General features: G+C 39.8%; 1 protein-coding gene across 1 annotated transcript in view; it reads right to left on the reverse strand.

Moving 5' to 3' along the window:
• LOC105476916 (mediator complex subunit 13) overlaps positions 1-20,122 on the reverse strand; it is a 127,197-nt gene that overhangs the window by 61,803 nt on the left and 45,272 nt on the right. The window contains exon 9 of the mRNA XM_071082831.1: positions 8,169-8,852. Coding sequence (XP_070938932.1) covers positions 8,169-8,852 — 684 coding nt within the window. The remainder of the gene's footprint in view (positions 1-8,168; positions 8,853-20,122) is intronic.

Raw genomic sequence — 20,122 nt, forward strand, 5'->3', positions numbered from 1 at the left:
GCCGGGCGCGGTGGCTCACACCTGTAATCCCAGCACTTTGGGAGGCCGAGGCCGGCGGATCACGAGGTCAGGAGATCAAGACCATCCTGGCTAACACAGTGAAACCCCGTCTCTACTAAAAATACAAAAAATTAGCCAGGCGTGGTGGTGGGCGCCTGTGGTCCCAGCTACTCGGGAGGCTGAGGCAGGAGAATGGTGTGAACTCAGGAGGCGGAGCTTGCAGTGAGCGGAGATTGTGCCACTGCACTCCAGCCTGGGTGACAGTGAGACTCCGTTTAAAAAAAAAAAAAAAAAGACCATGTCAAGTATCTGACCCTAGTATGGAGTGACTAAAGTAGCATGGGGAATCTCCCCGATGAAGTCAATCAGTAAACATGCTGACCTTTCTAGTAACTATTATTTTAGAGTTCAAATTTCTGTTACAAGTTATTCATTATATTGAAGTACCTTAACACTTTTAACACTTCGAGCTGGATAATTTTTTGTTATGGGAGATTATCCTGTGCACTGTAAGATATTTAGCAGCATCTCTAATCTCTACTTACTAGGTGCCAGTAGCATACCCCAAGTTGATAATAAAAAATGTCTCTGGACATTGGCAAATGTTACCTGGGGATGGGGCTGGAAGGATATAAAATTGCCCCAGTTGGGAAATACTACACAGAATAATAATTCCAGGAAAAGGACAGAATCATCCACATGATTATTTTTAAAATCAAACTTTTAACGTACCAAGTATAGAACAATTACATTCCATAAATGCTTCTCAGTTAACATAGCAGCTAAACCTTTGATGGTTCACCTTTTGGATATTTACCATATCAACTAATCTGTTATCATACTACAAAAACAAAGCTTATATCTAGAAGTGAATTGTGGCCAGGCGCAGTGGTTCACACCTGTAATCCCAGCACTTTGTGAGGCTGAGGTACGTGGATCACCTGAGGTCAGGAGTTCGAGACCAGCCTGACCAACATGGTGAAACCTTGTCTCTACTAAATACAAAAAATTAGTCGGGTGTGGAGGTGCATGTCTGTAATCCCAGCTACTTGGGAGGGTGAGGCAAGAGAATTGCTTGAACTTAGGAGGCAGAGGTTGCAGTGAGCCAAGATTGTACCATTGCACTCCAGCCTGAGCAACAAGAGCAAAACTCCATCTCAAAAAAAAAAGAAAAAAAAAAGTCAACTGTGACATGATACACATTTCAGTAACTAGTATAACCAAAACAATACTCACATAAGACATATCATTAAAATTAAAACCCTTTTATTCAATCTTTTTTTCCTTATCTATAAGGCAGAAAAAAAGGGTGACAAGGAATAGGCAAAGCATATTATTTCCTTACCTTATATAATTACAATCCAGTACCACTCTATCCCGCATGCTACTTTTCTACACTATGCTTCCTCCTTCTCATTCTTATTCAGTGAGAAAAATGTCAAATAATTTTAGAACGGATTTTTTTTTTTTTTTGAGACGGAGTCTTGCTCTGTCGCCCAGGCTGGAGTGCAGTGGCCACATCTCAGATCACTGCAAGCTCCGCCTCCCAGGTTTACGCCATTCTCCTGCCTCAGCCTCCCAAGTAGCTGGGACTATAGGCACTCGCCACCTCGCCTGGCTAGTTTTTTGTATTTTTTTTTCAGTAGAGACGGGGTTTCACCGTGTTAGCCAGGATGGTCTCGATCCCCTGACCTCGCGATCTGCCCATCTTGGCCTCCCAAAGTGCTGGGATTACAGGCTTGAGCCACCGCGCCCGGTCTACAACAGATTTTAAGGTTAAACTGTATTAACTTCTAAGAGACCTTCATTTTGCCCATAAAAACTCACTATTAAAGTTTTTAAAACCAAAAAAAATTCATACCACCACATTTTTACACACATTAAATAAGAAAATATAACCTGGAAATAAAACAAGTTTTAAAATAGTATTTTAGGGCCACACTGTCATTTCATTCACCCAAACATTTGCTGAATTTCTATTGTGTACCTACAATTGTTCTAAGGGGGTATGTGTGTTTGTGCTAGAAGAATACAGCAGTAAACAAGACAAGACTCCTTGCCCTCATAGAGCTTGCATTCTAATAGGGAAAAGACCATTAGCAAATACATAATATAATTTCAGATACATGCTAAGGAGAAATTAAAAGCAGTGCACAGGACAGGCAGTGATTTGGGAGAGAAAGACCATAGTTTAGATAAAACGGTCAGGAAAATCCTCCCTGAGAAGATAACTTTTGAGCAGCACTGAATGGTAAGAAGGGATAAGCAGTTCACCCTCTTTATAATCCAATTCTAAAAGGCCATGAGGAATAAGCTTGGCTTTTTGAATAATTTATCAAGGATGCTGGTGTAGCTAAATCAGGAGACAGGCAGGATACCAGCAGGTAACACGGGTGAAGAACGAGGTAGGCAAGAGACTGCATACAATCTTACAGATCAGGAGAAAGGGTATGGATTTTACTCTAAGTGTAAAGGGAAACTATGGGAGGAATTTAAGCAAATAAGTAAGGCAATATTTTACTTGCAATGATTACCCTCACTGCTGTGTAGAGAATACGTGTAGAATAGAAACAAGGAGACTAGTAATATCAGGCAAGAGCTGAGGCTGGCTTAGACTTACGTTACATTTACCATGAGTAAGACTAAGATTTTTTTAAGGTTTGTTTCTAAGACATCATTGACTTTTTTTTTTTTTTTTTTGAGACGGAGTCTCACTCTGTTGCCCAAGCTGGAGTGCAGTGGCATGATCTCTGCTCACTGCAACTTCTGCCTCCCGGTTTAAGGGGTTCTCCTACCTTAGCCTCCGAGTATCTGGGATTACAGGCACATGCCACCACACCCAGCTGATTTTTGTATTTTCAGTAGAGACAGGGTTTCACCATGTTGGCCAGGCTGGTCTGGAACTCCTGACTTCAGGTGATCCACCCGGCCTGGCCTCCCAAAGTGCTGAGATTACAGGTGTGACCTACCACGCCCAGCTCTAAGACATTTACTTTCAAGAGACCTGCTGACTATTAAGTAAGCTCACTGTCTTTCATAATCCCTAAGAGTATACTGATCTCTCTCAATTTATAATCCAGATTAATTTTAATTAAAAATAAAATCATGGATGGGCACAGTGGCTTGTGTCTGTAATCCCAGCACTTTGGGAGGCTGACACGGACTGATCACTTGAGGTCAGGAGTTCAAGACCAGCCTGGCCAAAATGGTGAAACCTGATCTCTACTAAAAGTACAAAAATTATCTGGTCATGGTGGCGCACGCCTGTAATTCCAGCTATTCTGGAGGTTGAGGCACAAGAATTGCGTGAACCTGGGAGGCGGAAGTTGCAGTGAGCCGAGACTGTGCCAATGCACTCCAGCCTGGGTGACACAGTAAGACTCTGTCTCAAAATAAATAAAATAAAATAAAATTAAAATACTTTTAGATTCAAAAGGCCAGATGAAGCACAGGACTCATCTGCTAAAATGACAATAAAAGCATTTTAATTTACTATTATTTTTAAAGAAACAGGGTCTCATTGCTGCCCAGGCTGGAATACAGTGGCTATTCATAGGTGCAATCCCACCACTATCATCATAGGAGTTTTGACCTGCTCCATTTCCATCCTAGACTGGTTCACCCGTCCTCAGGCAACCTGGAGGTCACCATACTGACGCTGAACTTGATGCAGACACTCAATCGGCCCAGTGCACAGCAGCCCGGAACTCCTGGGATCAAGCAATCCTCCTCACACAACCATAGCACTCGGCTAGGTATTTTAAAAGAGAATAAATCTCTAACAGTAGAAAAAATGAGAGAGAGGCTATAAATAGACCAGATGTTTCACTAAGTCTCACAGGGAAGCTCAAATAAGATAAAATACAGCAGAAAATGTTCACAACCTAGAATATGCAAAAGAAGGGATTATAGGCCAACCACATAAACAACAGGAGAGTCTAATTGCCTGGGAAAGTCAGAAAAAATCTGGACTTAAATTTCTAGACAGATATGAGAAAAAGGGTTACTTTGGTCACACTGCCTATGGGGTTAGCCCAGCTCTGCAAGGAGGAGTAAAAAAAAAAAAAGAGGAGGAGGGAAAAAGAAAAAGGAGAAGGGGACAGGAACCAGAAGAAAAACATAAATGAGAAAAAGAGCTGAAAATGGGGCAACAAGAACAGTTCCTTTTTAAGGAAAATGAATAAACTACCTGTGAAAATAAGTATAACATCCTCTTCATTCTGGAATTCTAGGAATGGTTGCCTTCCCTTCCAAAAATTCCCTATCCAATTATCATAAAGCAAATTATCTGACACCTACACATATTACATACTAAAGTATTTATTGAATGAGCAAGGCCCACCAGTCAACAAGCTCTACCTATATACAACATTTCCAATCACCCTATCTATTCTCTGACATTAAAATATATATAGACAGGTCAGGTGTGGTGGCTCATGCCTGTAATCCCAGCACTTTGGGAGGCTGAGGCCAGTGGATCACTTGAGGTCAGGAATTCGAGACCAGCCCGGCCAACATGGTGAAACCCCGTCTCTATTAAAAATACAAAAATTAGCCAGGCATGGTGGCATGCACTTCTAGTCCCAGCTACTTGGGAGGCTGAGGCAGGAGAATTGCTTGAACCCGGGAGGTGGAGGTTGCAGTGAGCTCAGATCACACCACTGCACTCCAGCCTGGGAGACAGAATGAGACTCCATCTCAAAAAAACAAAAATGAAATAATAATAACTATCAGGTCGAGCGCAGGGGCTCACGCCTGTAATTCCAGCACCTTGGGAGGCTGAGGCCAGTGGATCACTTGAGGTCAGGAGTTCGAGACCAGCCTGGCCAACATGGTGAAATCCTGTCTCTATTAAAAATACAAAACTTAGCCAGGCATGGTGGCACGCACTTGTAGTCCCAGCTTGGGAGACTGAGGCAGGAGAATTGCTTGAACCCAGGAGGTGGAGGTTGCAGTGAGCTCAGATCACACCATTTTACTCCAGCCTGGGAGACAGAATGAGGCTCCATCTCAAAAAAATAAAAATGAAATAATAACAATTAGGTCAGGTGCAGTGGCTCACGCCTGTAATCCCAGCACTTTGGGAGGTAGAGGCAGGTGGATCACAAGGTCAGGAGATCAAGACCATCCTGGCTAACAAGGTGAAGCCCCATCTCTACTAAAAATACAAACAATCAGCCGGGCGTGGTGGCACGTGCCTATAGTCCCAGCTCCTCGGGAGGCTGAGGCAGGAGGGTCGCTTGGACCTGGAGGGCGGAGGTTTCAGTGAGTCGAGATAGCGCCACTGCACTCCAGCGTGGGTGACAGAACAAGACTCCATCTCAAAAACAAAAACACAAAAAACAATCAGAAGTATGACAAGAAGAATCTGAGTAAAGAACAAGACCAAAATAAAGTAATTCTAGAGAAAAACAAAATCACAGAACATCAAACAAAGGAATGTCATTAAAAAAAATCAGTTGAGAATGTTTTTAAAACATGAGAAACAAAAATTCAGAATTCAAGAAAGTTGAGAATCCCCTGAGAAAACAGAGCACCATCTAAAACACAGAAGTTTTAAAAATAATTTTTAAGGAGATCGTATTATCTAAGAAATAGAGAATTTCCAAATTGCAGAACAAAAGCCTTCAAAATGAGTTAGCCCTTGGTTGGCACAGTGGCTCACGCTTGTAACCCCAGCAATTTGGGAGGCTGAGGCGGGGGCGGCGGGGGTGGGGGGATCACGAGGTCAGGAGATTGAGACTATCTTGACTAACACTGTGAAACTCCGTCTCTACTAAAAAATGTAAACAATTAGCAGGGTGTGGTGGCACACACCTATAGTCCCAGCTACTCGGGAGGCTGAGGCAGGAAAATGCATGAACCCGGAAGGCAGAGCTTGCAATGAGCGCAGATCATGAAACTGCACTCCAGCCTGGACGAGAGAGCGAGACTCTGTCTCAAAAAAAAAAAAAAAAAGAGCCCATCACAAGGACTGGAAAAAAGATCATTATACCTACTACACATATTCTTGTGAAATTTCTAAAGCTAAGAGAAGACCTTAAAAGCCTCACAGAAGTAAGAGATCACATGTTTTTTTAAATAAGCAAGAATGAAACTCATTATTACACATTTCATCCGAAGTTTGAGATACTAGAAGACAGTAAAGCAATGCCTATGAGTTCAAGGGGGAAATTATTTCCAATTATGAAACCAACATGTAATCAAATTATCAATCCAAGCATGAGGGCAAAATATCAGATCATTTTCAGAAATACAAGGATGCCAAATTTATCTCCCACTCTTCCCTTTCACCCCCTCCCCCCAAGGAAGCTAGATATTCACCAAGAAAATAAGGGCGAAACCAAAAAGAAGCCACTAGTTATAAAAAAAATTGTGGTATTAACTTGAGTCTAATCAAAATGAAATCCTAGAGAGCTGAAAACAAGTCTAGAAAGCAATTGGTTCACATTATAACAGAAATAAGAAAGTATTAAACTCCATATAATAGTTATATTATCTGGAGTAATCTGATATTGAGGAAAAAAGCTACATTAAAAAATAAACATAAATCAGTAATGAAAATGTGACATTTTAAGCAAATAAAGTCTAAGACATTATTTAACCTATTAGTAGCATTTAAGCAATAAGAAATTAACTGAAAAAAAAAGGTAATTCACTGACAATGATCTGATAAAGGAGGAACTGTAATCTTTGTACATTCCTTGGCCTTGCACTAATAAATAGGTAGACAGTTCTATTGAGCATAATCGTATTTTATTGGTTGATTTTCATCTTTTAGAAAAATTTGTATATAAAAGAATTATTATTAGACAGACTATAAATGTATTTATAACAACATAGAAAGTCAAGGGATACCTGGAAAAAAGCCTTCTTCTGCCCAAAGTACAACATTAATACAGTGAACAAAGAAGGCAAACCACCGATGGAGGAAGATACCTACAGCACATAAAACTAATGCAGGATTAATACCCAGAACATGCAAAGAATACATCAGAAAAAAAAGAAAAGAAAAATGGACTAAAAAATACAACGAATAGGCAAGTCAGAGAAGAGGAAACCTAAATACCCCCAAAACATTTTAAATGATGCTCAATCTCACTAGAAATCTGGAAGACACGTATTTAGACAATGAGATGACATTTTGCGTGCTGTAGATTATTGAAATTAAATCTCATAATACCAACTATAGAGGAAAACATAGTGTAACAGCCATTCCCATATACTGATGTTTCATGAGGGTTTAAACCATATACCAGTTGCGGAAAAGCAACTGGGCAACAACCCTTAATGCTGAAAATGGACATAGCCATGTTGAAAAAGGCTTTTAGATATATTTCCTAAAGAAATTCTTATACAAGTACACAAGGAAATGTGTACCAAACAAAATGGAAAATGTTAGGGTGAAAAACTGAAAATAACCAACATATCTATCTTTAAGAGTTTAGATATTTACCATATGTTCATAAGGAAATACCATAAAGCAACTAAAATAACTAGAGCTACATGTATAAAAACATGTACTGAAATAATAAGTACCAATTCAGGCTGGGTGCAGTGGCTCATGCCTGTAATCCCAACACTTCAGGAGGCCGAGGTAGGTGGATCACTTGAGGTCAGGAGCTCGAGACCAGCCTAGCCAACACGGTGAAACCCCATCTCTATTAAAAATACAAAAATTAGCTGGGGGTGGTGGCGCACACCTATAATCCCAGCTACTTGGGAGGCTGAGGCAGAAGATCGCTTGAACCCGGAGGTGAAGTTTCAGTGAGCCTAGATCATGTCTCTACACTCTAGCCTGGGTGACAGAGACTCTGTCTCGGGGGGAAAAAAAAAAAAAAGTACCCGAATTCAGGACAGTGGAAGGAAGACTGGAAGAAGAAAAACAGTACATAGGAATTCTAACTGTATGTAAAATTCTTAAAGTGGCTGATGTACAAGTGTACAAGTGTTTACATATTATTTTCTCCACTTTTTGTGGCTAAAGTTATTTCATAATAAAGAAGTTCCCTGAGGAAAAAACACAGTAAAGGAATAATGCAAAGTTAATACTCAATGAATTTATTCTTGTAAATCCTACCTTGAATCCAATACTGAGTCCTAGTATTAAGAACTTGCATCACTTCCACCCTTAAATTATAATGGTGACTATTAAAAAAAATACATACTCTGTAACTGATGTTACACTTTCCTGTCCAAAAGGTCCAACTGGATCATCCTTGAATTTATCACTTGGAAGTTGAGGTGGTAAAAACTCTACATCTTTTTTCTTTGGGACCTTGTAATACTTCCAGGCTATATTGGCTTCATCTTCTTCCAAGTTTACTGCTGTACCAACATATACTGTAGGTTCTACAGCTTCCTGATATTGAGGTGGGAAAGACTGGGACAAACTGTCTATCCTATCTTCCATTGGTTTAGAAGGAACCAAGGGATCTGGTGTTGGCATTTGATAAAAATGTTGACTCTGAGGAGTTGAAGGTGTTTTAGTCACTCCTTCATCAACCACATCACAAGGGTGAGGACTAAGTGGGGGTGGTTGAGGTGAATTTGCCATTTCGGTGCCATGCATCTGAGGAGTCTTTGCTACATCATTAGTTCGGATATTTGAAAATCTCACTTGACTGTCTGGAGCAGAGATCACAAGTCTTTGGCTGGCTGAATCTGTGTCCATGCCAACATCATCACTAACAGACACACGATGGTGAAAAGGGGTCAAGGGGCGTTTCTGTGGCTTTTCACTCTTTTCTTGCTTCTCATTGGTCTTGTGCTTAGGAAGTATTTGTTGTTGCTGACCTAAAGATGGTGCCTGTCCTTGTTGTCCAGCATTTCTTGACTTCAGATTTTTGTGCCTGAAAAGTTAAAATAAAGGTTTCATATTTACAGTATCACTATTATGGCAAAGTATAATACCAGTTAACAGTATTAGACACTTCAGTTATCATTTGTTTTTCACATATAATCCTAAAAGTAATTTGAATTTAAAAGAGGAAAAAATACTTTGCTCGTGACCTAAATAAAATACAAGAGTATGCAAAAAGATTCATAAAAACCAATTCTCTCATGCTCATTTAATAGTCATGTGATCGGAGAGCCAAAGATTATGTCTTATATGATTTAAATATTTTAGTATCTAATTTAAATACAGAAGTAAGATTCCAGTTAAGGTTAAAAGGTATAACAAGGCTTGAAATTTACTCATTTCTAAATGTACCTGATATTTCCTGTTAGTAATTATTATAAATTAATGGCTTGGCTAAGCGTAGTCATCACCTACAATCCTATAGCAACTGGCTAGAAAGTGTATTCTACTCTACTGAACAGAAGTTACATCAGTCTGGGAAGTGCTAGAATTGACTGACTGATGGGCCTCACACAATATCTACCTTATCCAAATACTTAGCACTAAAAAAAAAAGAATAAGCTGACTAGAAAAGGGAAATAAAAATGCCTAAAATAATTTCTTCCTCATAATTTAAAGCAATTCTAAAATGAAGAACTTAAATGATATACCTAAACATCAAATAATTTTGCTAAGTTTAAGATTTCTAGGCTGGGCACGGTGGCTGACGCCTGTAATCCCAGCACTTTGGGAGGCTGAGGTGGGTGGATCACCTGAGGTCAGGAGTTTGAGACCAGCTTGGCCAACATGGTAAAATCTCGTCTCTACTAAAAATAAAAAATTAGCCAGGTGTGGTGGCATGCGCCTGTAGTCCCAGCTAATTGGGAGGTTGAGGCAGGAGAACAGCTTGAACCCAGGAGGCGGAGGTTGCAGTGAGCTGAGATTGTGCCACTGCATGCCACTGCACACCAGCCTGGGTGACAGAGCAAGACTCCATCTCAAAAAAAAAAAAAAAAAGACTTCATTTCCAAACGTAATGAGATATATATACTCATAATATTATGTTTACACTAAGAAACTTTTTTTTTTTTTTTGAGATGGAATTTTGCTCTTCTTGCCCAGGCTGGAGTGTAATGGCATGATCTCGGCTCACTGCAACCTCTGCCTCCCAGGTTCAAGTGATTCTCCTGCCTCAGCCTCCCTAGTAGCTGCGATTACAGGCATGTGCCATCACACCCAGCTAATTCTGTATTTTTAGTAGAGACGGGGTTTCTCCATGTTGGTCAGGCTGGTCTCGAACTCCCGAACTCACGTGATCCGCCCTCCTCGGCCTCCCAAAGTGCTGGAATTACAGGCATGAGCCACCATGCCCAGCCAAGAAACTTTTAAAATGTGGTAAGATACGGAGTTTACACATTCAGTATTCATTACGTTTTTCTTTTTAAATTTTACTTTTTCATTGAATCAGAGCTATCCAGAAAGAGTATTAAAAAGCAGTGACAGGCACTTATTTGAAAAACTCTCTGTTGAAAAGACATGCTGAGACACCTTTTTTTTTTTCTGGAGACCGAATCTCACTCTGTTGCCAGGCTGGAGTGCAGTGGTGCAATCTTGGCTCACTGCAATCTCCGCCTCCCAGGTTCAAGAGACTTTCCTGCCTCAGCCTCCGAGTAGCTGGGACTACAGGTGCATGTCACCACACCCAGCTGATTTTTGTATTTTTAGTAGAGACGGGGTTTCACCACGTTGGCCAGGATGGTTTCGATCTCTTGACCTCGTGATCCGCCCGCCTTGGCCTCCCAAAGTGCTGGGATTATAGGCGTGAGCCACTGCGCCTGGCCGAGATACTTTTTGTACAGAGCCTGAGATATCTTATTGTGCATGGAGAAAAAAAAGAACCAAAGTTATCAAAGAAAACCAAACTCATTTCAAAAGGACATAGGAGAAATCAACCATTACGCTAATATTAAAATCAAAGATATTACACAAAAAGAAAACCATAGACCATTATCTCTTAAGAACACAGATGTAAATAATTAACAAAATATTAGCAACTCAAACCAGCAAAATATAAAATAATAATACATCGTGACCAAATGATGTTAATTCTGGGAATGTAAAGTGTAGCATCCAAAAGAAAAAAATATCATGCATGACATTAACAGAATAAAAGAAAACCATATTATCTCAACTATAGAAAAAACCCTACTAATACTATTAATATATTCAACCCCTATTTATATAGACTCAGCTACCAAGGAATAAAAGAAAGTTTGCTTGATCTTTTTTTTTTTTTTGAGACGGAGTCTGGCTGTGTCTCCCAGGCTGGAGTGCAGTGGCGTGATCTCGGCTCACTGCAAGCTCCGCCTCCCGGGTTCACGCCATTCTCCCGCCTCAGCCTCCGAGTAGCTGGGACTACAGGCGCCCGCCACCACGCCCGGCCAATTTTTTGTATTTTTAGTAGAGACGGGGTTTCACCGTGTTAGCCAGGATGGTCTTGATCTCCTGACCTCGTGATCCGCCCGTCTCAGGCCTCCCAAAGTGCTGGGATTACAGGCTTGAGCCACCGCGCCCGGCCATAGTTTGCTTGATCTGATAGATATCTATGAAAAACTACAACCAGTATCTTACTTGATGTTTAAGCATGAATAATTTCTCCTTAACATTAAGAACAAAGCAAGAGGCCGGGCGCGGTGGCTCAAGCCTGTAATCCCAGCACTTTGGGAGGCCGAGACGGGCGGATCACGAGGTCAGGAGATCGAGACCATCCTGGCTAACACAGTGAAACCCCGCCTCTACTAAAAAATACAAAAAACTCGCCGGGCAAGGTGGCGGGCGCCTGTAGTCCCAGCTACTCGGGAGGCTGAGGCAGGAGAATGGCGTGAACCCGGGGGGCGGAGCTTGCAGTGAGCTGAGATCCAGCCACTGCACTCCAGCCTGGGCGACAGAGCGAGACTCCGTCTCAAAAAAAAAAAAAAAAAAAAAAAAAAGAACAAAGCAAGAATATTAGCTCTCAACATTTAATGTTTTATTGAAGGTTTTACCCAATGCAGTAAGGCAAGAAAGAGACCAGAGATTTCAGAGGAAGAAGATAAATTGTCTTTATTCATTGTCAACATTATTACAAACTATACAATAAGGCCAGGTGCGGTGCTCACACCTGCAATCCCAGCACTTTGGGAGGCCGAGGTAGTTGGATCACGAGGTCAGGAGTTCGAGACCGGCCTGGCCAACATGGTGAAACCCTGTCTCTACTAAAAATACAAAAATTAGCCAGGCTTGGTGGCAGGCACCTGTAATCCCAGCTACTCAGGAGGCTGAGGCAGGAGAATCGCTTCAGCCCAGGAGATGGAGGTTGCAACAAGCTGAGATCACGCCACTGCACTCCAGCCTGGGTGACATAGTGAGACTGTGTCCCACCCCCAACCAAACAAACAAACAAACAAAAAAACTATACAATGAAAGGGTAAGGCTGATCCCCACCTAATCAATCTTAACATTACTAGACATGGGACAACCAGCTACTGTGTCTCTCTGATATAACGCAATAAAAAGCAACACAGCCACCATCTATGAAGTACTCTTGCTAAAAATGTTGAAGTTGAGTCTAATCAAGTAATCAAGCCCCCAGGCCAGCACTGAGTGCTATCCAGAACTTTCTATCTATGATGATGGGAAGTTCTGTATATGTTTTTATGTGTGTATATACATATATATTTTGAGACACAGTCCCGCTCTGTCACCCAGGCTAGAGTGCAGTAGCATGCTCTTGGCTCACTGCAACCTCTGCCTCCTGGGTTCAAGCTATTCTCCTGCCTCAGTCTCCCAAGTAGCTGGGATTTCAGGTGCCCACCACCACACTGGGCTGATTTTTGTATTTTTAGTAGAGATGGGGTTTCACCATGTTGGTCAGGCTGGTCTTGAACTCCTGACCTCAAATGATCCACCTACCTCGGCCTCCCAAAATGCTGGGATTACAGGCATGAGCCACTGCACCCAGCCTGTATATGGCTCTTGAGCACTTGAATTGTGGCTAGTGTAACTGAGGAACTAAATTTTTTTTTTTTAAGAGACAAGATCTTGTTCTGCCACTGAGGCTGGAATGCAGTACAATCATAGCACACTGTAACCTCAAATTCCTGGACTCAAGAGAGCCTTCCAAAGTGCTGGGATTGCAGGCATGAACCACTGCACCCAGCTGAGGAACTGAATTTTTAATTGTATTTAAATCCAATTACTGTAAATTTAAATAGCCAACAGTAGTTACTAACACAGCTAGTATTGGATAGCTCAGCTCTACAGCTACCTTCCATTTACAGAAATGCAAAGGAAAAAGGAAGAAATTAAATTACACTAAAAGAAGTAAAATTACATGACAAGTAAAATGAAAAATCCAGAATATGGAGCACTCTATAGGGAGAACTGACCTAGTTTTACCAACCAAGTCAATGTCATGAAAAGGGAACAGGAGATAACTAAAAGGAGAGATTCAGAAAACATAACAACCAAATGTTTACTCCTTGTTTGAATCCTAGTCAAATAAACTACCTACAAAAAGACATTTCTGAGAAAATCTGGACAAGGTATAACATTAGGTATGAGGGTAGAATTATATTAATGTAAGAAGATACTCGTATTTTTTAGAGTTACATACTGAAGCACTGCAAAAAAGTAATATTTAAGATTTGCTTTAAAAATCTTTATCAAGAGCACAGCATAGAAATTTGCCAAATAAAGTATTATATATCTATAAAATGCAGTATTATGAACTTTTTAAACATTCAGGTTGTTTATCAAAACAAAAGTTGCAGAAATACAGCATGATTACCTTTGTGTGAAAGAAAGCAACAGGCAGACCTACATACATAAGAGGGGAACCTGTTAAAATTTAATTGTGTATTGTTTGAACTTTTCATTTTATTTATTTAAATTTTGAGAGTCCTGCTCTGTTGCCCAGGCTGGAGTGCAGCGGCATGATCTCCACTCATTGTAACCTCTGCCTCCCAGGTTTAAGTGATTCCCCCACCTCGGCCTCCCAGGTAGCTGGGATTACAGGCACCTGCCACCACATCAGTCTAATTATACATATATATATATATATATATATATTTTTTTTTTTTAGTAGAGACGAGGTTTTGCCATGTTGGCCACGCTGGTCTCAAACTCCTGACCTCAAGTGATACACCCGCTTTGGCCTCCCAAAGTGCTGGGATTATGGGCATGAGCCACTCACCCGGCCTGAACTTTGTAAAAGAGCATTTTTTTTTAAAACACAGAAATTTGTCCAAAACACAAAAAACCAAAACCAAAAAACAAAACAAAACAAAAAAACAAAAACCAAAAAACCCAGCAGGTTCTACCCAATGTATGAATAATCCCTTCTCTTTTTTTTTTCCTCACGCTGTTGCCCAGGCTGGAACACAGTACCATGATTAGAGCTCACTACAGCCTCCCAAGTAGCTGGGTTTACAGGCAAGAGCCACTCCATTGGCTTGAATGGGTTTTTTTGGAATACTTTCAATGATAAGGACCATATTACTGCATAAGGAGATGCACCCCCCTCATCACACAGCTCCAACTGCTAGAAGGTAAATTCTTAATATTGAATAGAAATTCATCTTTTCTGTATCTTCCAGCCCTTCAGTCCTATTTCTACCTAATTTCTAAAGCTGCACTATCCAATAACGGTAGCCACAAGTTACATGCAGTCATTAGACACTTGACAAGTGGCTAGTCTAACTTGAGATGTGCTATAGATGTAAAATACCAATTTTCCAAGACATGTTATAAAATAAAGGAATGTTAAATATCTCACTAATGTTTCATCACAATTACTGTATGTCAAAATAATATGTTAGATAAATCAAATTCAATAAAATATATTGGGCTGGGCATGGTGGCTCATGCCTGTAATCCCAGCACTTTGGGAGGCCAAGGTGAACAGATCACCGGAGGCCGGGGGTTCTAGACCAGCCTGGACAACACGGTGAAACCCCGTCTCTACTAAAAATACAAAAAATTAGCTGGTTGTGGTGGCGGGCGCCTTTAATCCCAACTACTCAGGAGGGTGAGGCAGAAGAATCACTTGAACCCAGGAGATGGAGGTTGCAAGTGAGCCAAGATAGCGCCACTGCACTCCAGCCTGGGTGACAGAATGAAACTCTGCCTCAAAAAAAAAAAAAAATATATATATATAAAATAATAAACAAATAATAAAGTAAATTAAACAAATTTTAAAGATCTTCAGCAAGAGAAAAGGTGTAGTTGAAGCAAACACAGTAAGTGAATACGAATGGTTGATAAGTAGGAATTCATTGCCCAATTCGCTTATTTTTATCCATGTTTGAATTTTCTAATAACAAAACAGAGAACTAAAATGCTAAAAAAAAAAAAAAAAAAAAAAAAAAGCATGAAAGATGTGAGGAGCAAGATTAAAGTATTCCAAGGTTCTTGTTCATTCCATAAAAAGAACATAGACTCTAACTGTAGACTTTAAGGAAAGCAGGTACAATAAAGGATTAATTCAATTAACAAAAGAATAAAAACAGAACACCAAACTTCTAAATCAAGAGAAGAAACTGAAAAAAAAGAATATAAAAAGGAAAAAAACAACAGTATCATTAACTTATCAATTATGCAAATATTTGACTGTCTACTAAATTCAAAGTATGGTCCATGAACCCTCCTTTTCAGGGGCTTCAGGGGTTCAAAACTATTTCCACAATAGCACCAAGACACTATCTGCCTTTTTTTATTATGTTGAAATTTACAAAGATGGTTCAAAAACAATAGGCAGCAAAACTTCTAGCAACTGAACATGAATCAAGGGAGTGATACCAACTGTACTAGCAGTAGTAGCCACTGCTTTCTCCACCACCACACATTCAGTATGCTGTTTTTTATGATAGTATCACTTAAGAATGTCCTTCATGAAGACAGCACAAATAATTTTTAATAATCTCAGTACTTATACCATCTTTTTACACTCTGTATAAAGAAACAGGAAGTACATATAAAGTATTTCTGTTATAGATTTGAAGTACAATGGCTATTTTGAGGAAAAGCACTTGTACAATTGTTTGAGTTACAAGCTGAAACTAGTTGACTGGTAGATAAACTAAGATTATCCATATTTGGCCATTTGGCAGATTTGTTTATTAGGTTATCAAACATGAACAAAATGAGTTCGTCATTTAAGGAAGAACTGATCATTTTGAGCTGGACTGCTAAACAATACTTCTGCTAATACAGTTGGTACCACTGCAAGATTTAGAATTTTGGAAAACTGTATCTGACACAGTGAGCTTGACAGCTTTCTAACAAATACTTTTCAGATGAGGTCACTGGTAATATTAATGAATGAAATATTTTGATACACTGTATTGGTTGAATTCCACATCCTCAAATTCAACTAACCAGAGATGAAAAATATTATTTTTCAAAAATGAAAAGTTAACAGTACAACAATAAAAAACAATATAAATTGTAAAAACAATACGGTATAACTCTTTATGTAACACATTGTATTAGGTATTATAAACAAACTAGAGATTATTTACACTATACTGAAGGGCCAGGTACAGTGGCTCATGCCTGTAATCCCAACACTTTGGGAGGCTGAGGTGGGTGGATCACTTGAGGCCAGGAGTTCAAGACCAGCCTGGCCAACCTGGTGAAACCCCATCTCTATTAAAAATACACACACACAAAAATTTAGCTGGGCGTGGTGGCGCATGCCTATAGTCCCAGCTACTTGGGAGGCTGAGGCACGAGAATCGCTTGAGCCAGGGAGGGGCAGGTTGCAGTAAGCCAAGATCACACCACTGCACTCCAGCCTGGGCAACAGAGGAAGACTTTGTCTTTAAAAAAAAAAAAAAAAAAAAAAAAAAAAAAAAAAAAAAAGGAATACTGAAGGATGTATATGGGTTATATGAATACTAACTCATTTTATATAAAGGACTTGAGCATCCATAAATTTTGTTATCTGTGAGGGTTCCAGAACATCGATCTTCCACGGATATTTGGAGATGAGTATATACAACAAAATGCGCCAACATTCAGATCTGTATAACCCAGTGAACTGATATTTTTCAAATGACCAATGCATGATGTTACAAAATCGAAAGATCCATTCAGTTATTAGTGAAGTACAACTACTGACAGGGCTTTAGATGTCACATTGCAACTAACCTTTAAGAAACTACCACTTGTCAATTTTTGGTGTAGTACCAAAGAAGAAAATCCACAATTATCTGAAAAAGTTATTAAAATACTCTCTTCCCTTCTCCAATTGCATAACTATATGAGGCTGGATTTTCTTCATATACTTCAACCAAGACAATATCCAGCAATATGCTGAATGCAGAAGCAGATGTAAGAATTCAACTATCTTACTACACTCAATATTAAAGAGTCTTGCACAACTGTAGAACAATGCCACTCAATCAGTTTTTTTGCTAGTGTTTTGGAAAATATAGTGGATGTCTATTTTATTCATGTTAATATGCACTGAGATTAATGTTATTTTTAATAAGTGGTGCTTTAAAATTTCTCTAAAATATAAATAGATGTAATAAATGTACTTTGCAGTCTTCAACAACTTTTTAAGACTAAATAAGTTCTGAGACGAAAAAGTTTGAGAATTAGTCTATTTTATGCAAGGCAGTAGGAGAAACAGGATCTCCATTCATCTGAGGTGAACTATTTAGTTATGTCCCAAGTATACAAGGGATGTGAAAAGTAAATGGCCATACATTCACTTACCCAGCTATTATGAGTAAGAAACTATTAACTGGGGTTATATACTAATAGCAGCGGTTCTCTAAATTTTTGACAACATTAAAAGCCTTTTTCTTCTATACAGACCTCTTTCTAAAAGCTAGTTTCTTTAGAGAGAACAACTGAATTTTTTTTTTTTTTTTTTTTTTTTGAGACGGAGTCTTGCTCTGTCACCCAGGCTGGAGTGCAGTGGCACAACCTCGGCTCACTCCAAGTTCCGCCTCCCGGGTTCATGCCATTCTCCTGCCTCAGCCTCCTGAGTAGCTGGGACTACAGGCGCCCACCACCAAGCCTGGCTAATTTTTTGTATTTTTAGTAGAGACGGGGTTTCACTGTGTTAGCCAGGATGGTTCTCATCTCCTCACCTTGTGATCCACCTGCCTTGGCATCCCAAAGTGCTGGGATTACAGGCATGAACCACTGCACCCGGCCGAACAATTGAATTTCATGCTAGAACACAACCACATTGAGTAATCTTTGTAAAAAAAAAAAATGAAATTGTCCTCAAAGCACAAACCAACAGAGTAATCCTTTTATTCTTTCCTATTGATGTTAGGCATGCAGTACTTTAATGTTAACATGTAAAATTTAATGTATTGCTTTTTACTTAGCAGCCTGCTTTCTATGTGCAGTTTTTCTATGAACATTCCACCACACTAAAGTCTAGTATCAGTAAATGTGTGCTATTCAATCTTGCTAATGAAAAATGCAACAATTTTATGCTTCTCACTTATTATAATGGTAAAAAATAATTGTGAGGATAGTCTTCAGATCAGTGAAATCACAAGAAAAACCAACATTTTCTACATGCAAAAAGTGTGAGTAAAATCAGTAGAATCTTTTTTGATGTCACACGTACTTAAGCAGCCCTGTCGCCTTTTGTTAGCTAGTGTATTCTGAGGCTAGGACACCTTCTGTCACACAGTAAGTATTCGAAAAAACCTAATAGATAACTGATAGTTAGAGCAGTATTACGTTTTTTTAAAGTAAGCACAAGCAAAAAACACCTATGGAAACAAACTGTATGTCCATCAAATCCAGAATGATTATATAAACTATGATACTTCCATCCAGTGTAATATTAATAACATTCTTTTTTCATTTTTCTTTTTAAAAAAGAGAGTATCACTACATTGTCCACGCTAGTCTCGAACTCCTGGCCTCAAGTAATCCTTCTCCCTTGGCCTCCCAAACTGCTGGGACTACAGGCATGAGCCACCACACCCAGCCCCAGGAAAATTTTTAAACAATGAAGCAGAGCTATAAGTAACTAATATGGAAAGATCTGAGGCACATTAAGTGAAAAGAATTTGCTGTGAAAAATACATCAGAATAATACTTATGTGAGGCCAGGCATGGTGGCTCATGCCGGTAATCTCAGCACTTTGGGAGGCTGAGGCAGGAAGATCGCTTGAGCCCAGGAGTTCAAGACCAGCCTGGACAACATAGCATGACCCCGTCTCTACAAAATATTTAAAAATTATCCAAGCATTGTGGCACACACCTGTAGTTCTAGCTAGCTGGGAGACTGAGGCAGGAGGATCATTTGAGCCCAGGAGTTTGAGGCTATAATGAGCCATGATTTCATCACTGCACTCCAGCCTGGGCGACACAGCTAGTCTCTAAAAAAATAATAATATTTATGTGTTGAGAGGAGAATACATAAAATTAAGTATGGAGAAATAGTATCTAATTGGCAACTAGCCACTTCTAGAGAGAGTGAGTACGCCTGGGGGAGAGAAAGGATGGTCAAGGGGAACTTAGGCTTTTTTCACATACTTTAAATTTCTTAAAATAATTTATATTCATGTAAATTGTCTGTACAGCTACGAATTTTTTTTCTTCCTAAATCATTTTTAAGAGAAGCCAGTGTTATCAGGCAGGGTCCAGGCCTATCTTTCACACAGAAGAAATTCACTATACAGAACTGGTTATACAAAACAGAGGAAAGTGAGGCAACCCAGAGACTAGTAACAGCAGGGAGCTTCTATGACTTCTAGCACTGAAAGGACAATAAGATGATGTAGTCTCACCATATCCCGGAAGCTCAGGATGGTGCTAGAACCATAGCAGGATCTGCTCAGTAGTAACTGGGACCATGAGAAGGGGCTGTGTTAATAGGACACAAGGGAGCTGTTGCTGGAGTTGGCTCAAAAAGGGACTGGGGAAAGACCCTGGCTTCTTCCCTCCTCTCACCCTCCAATCTTCTGTTAGTGCCTCCTATTAGCCAACTCCAGAAAGCAAAGGAGTCTAGGAAATTTAATTTCCTGCAATACAGAACAGAACAGAGAAAAAGCAGAAATGGATTTGAGAGCGAGCTAGAGGCCGATTAACAGAGTCAGTTATCAATGTATGCCCCAACCTCCTATATTCCATGGCAAAGAGGATACACACGTAGTAGCTCACTATCTATCTGTCTTACCTTCACTTAAGAAATAAGCTAGATTTGTAGTGGGCAAAGAACCTAAAGTACAAAATGTAATAGTAATTTTTTTCTAAGTA

This window comes from Macaca nemestrina, chromosome 17 (assembly GCF_043159975.1).
Source record: "Macaca nemestrina isolate mMacNem1 chromosome 17, mMacNem.hap1, whole genome shotgun sequence".
NCBI classification, from domain to species: domain Eukaryota; kingdom Metazoa; phylum Chordata; class Mammalia; order Primates; family Cercopithecidae; genus Macaca; species Macaca nemestrina.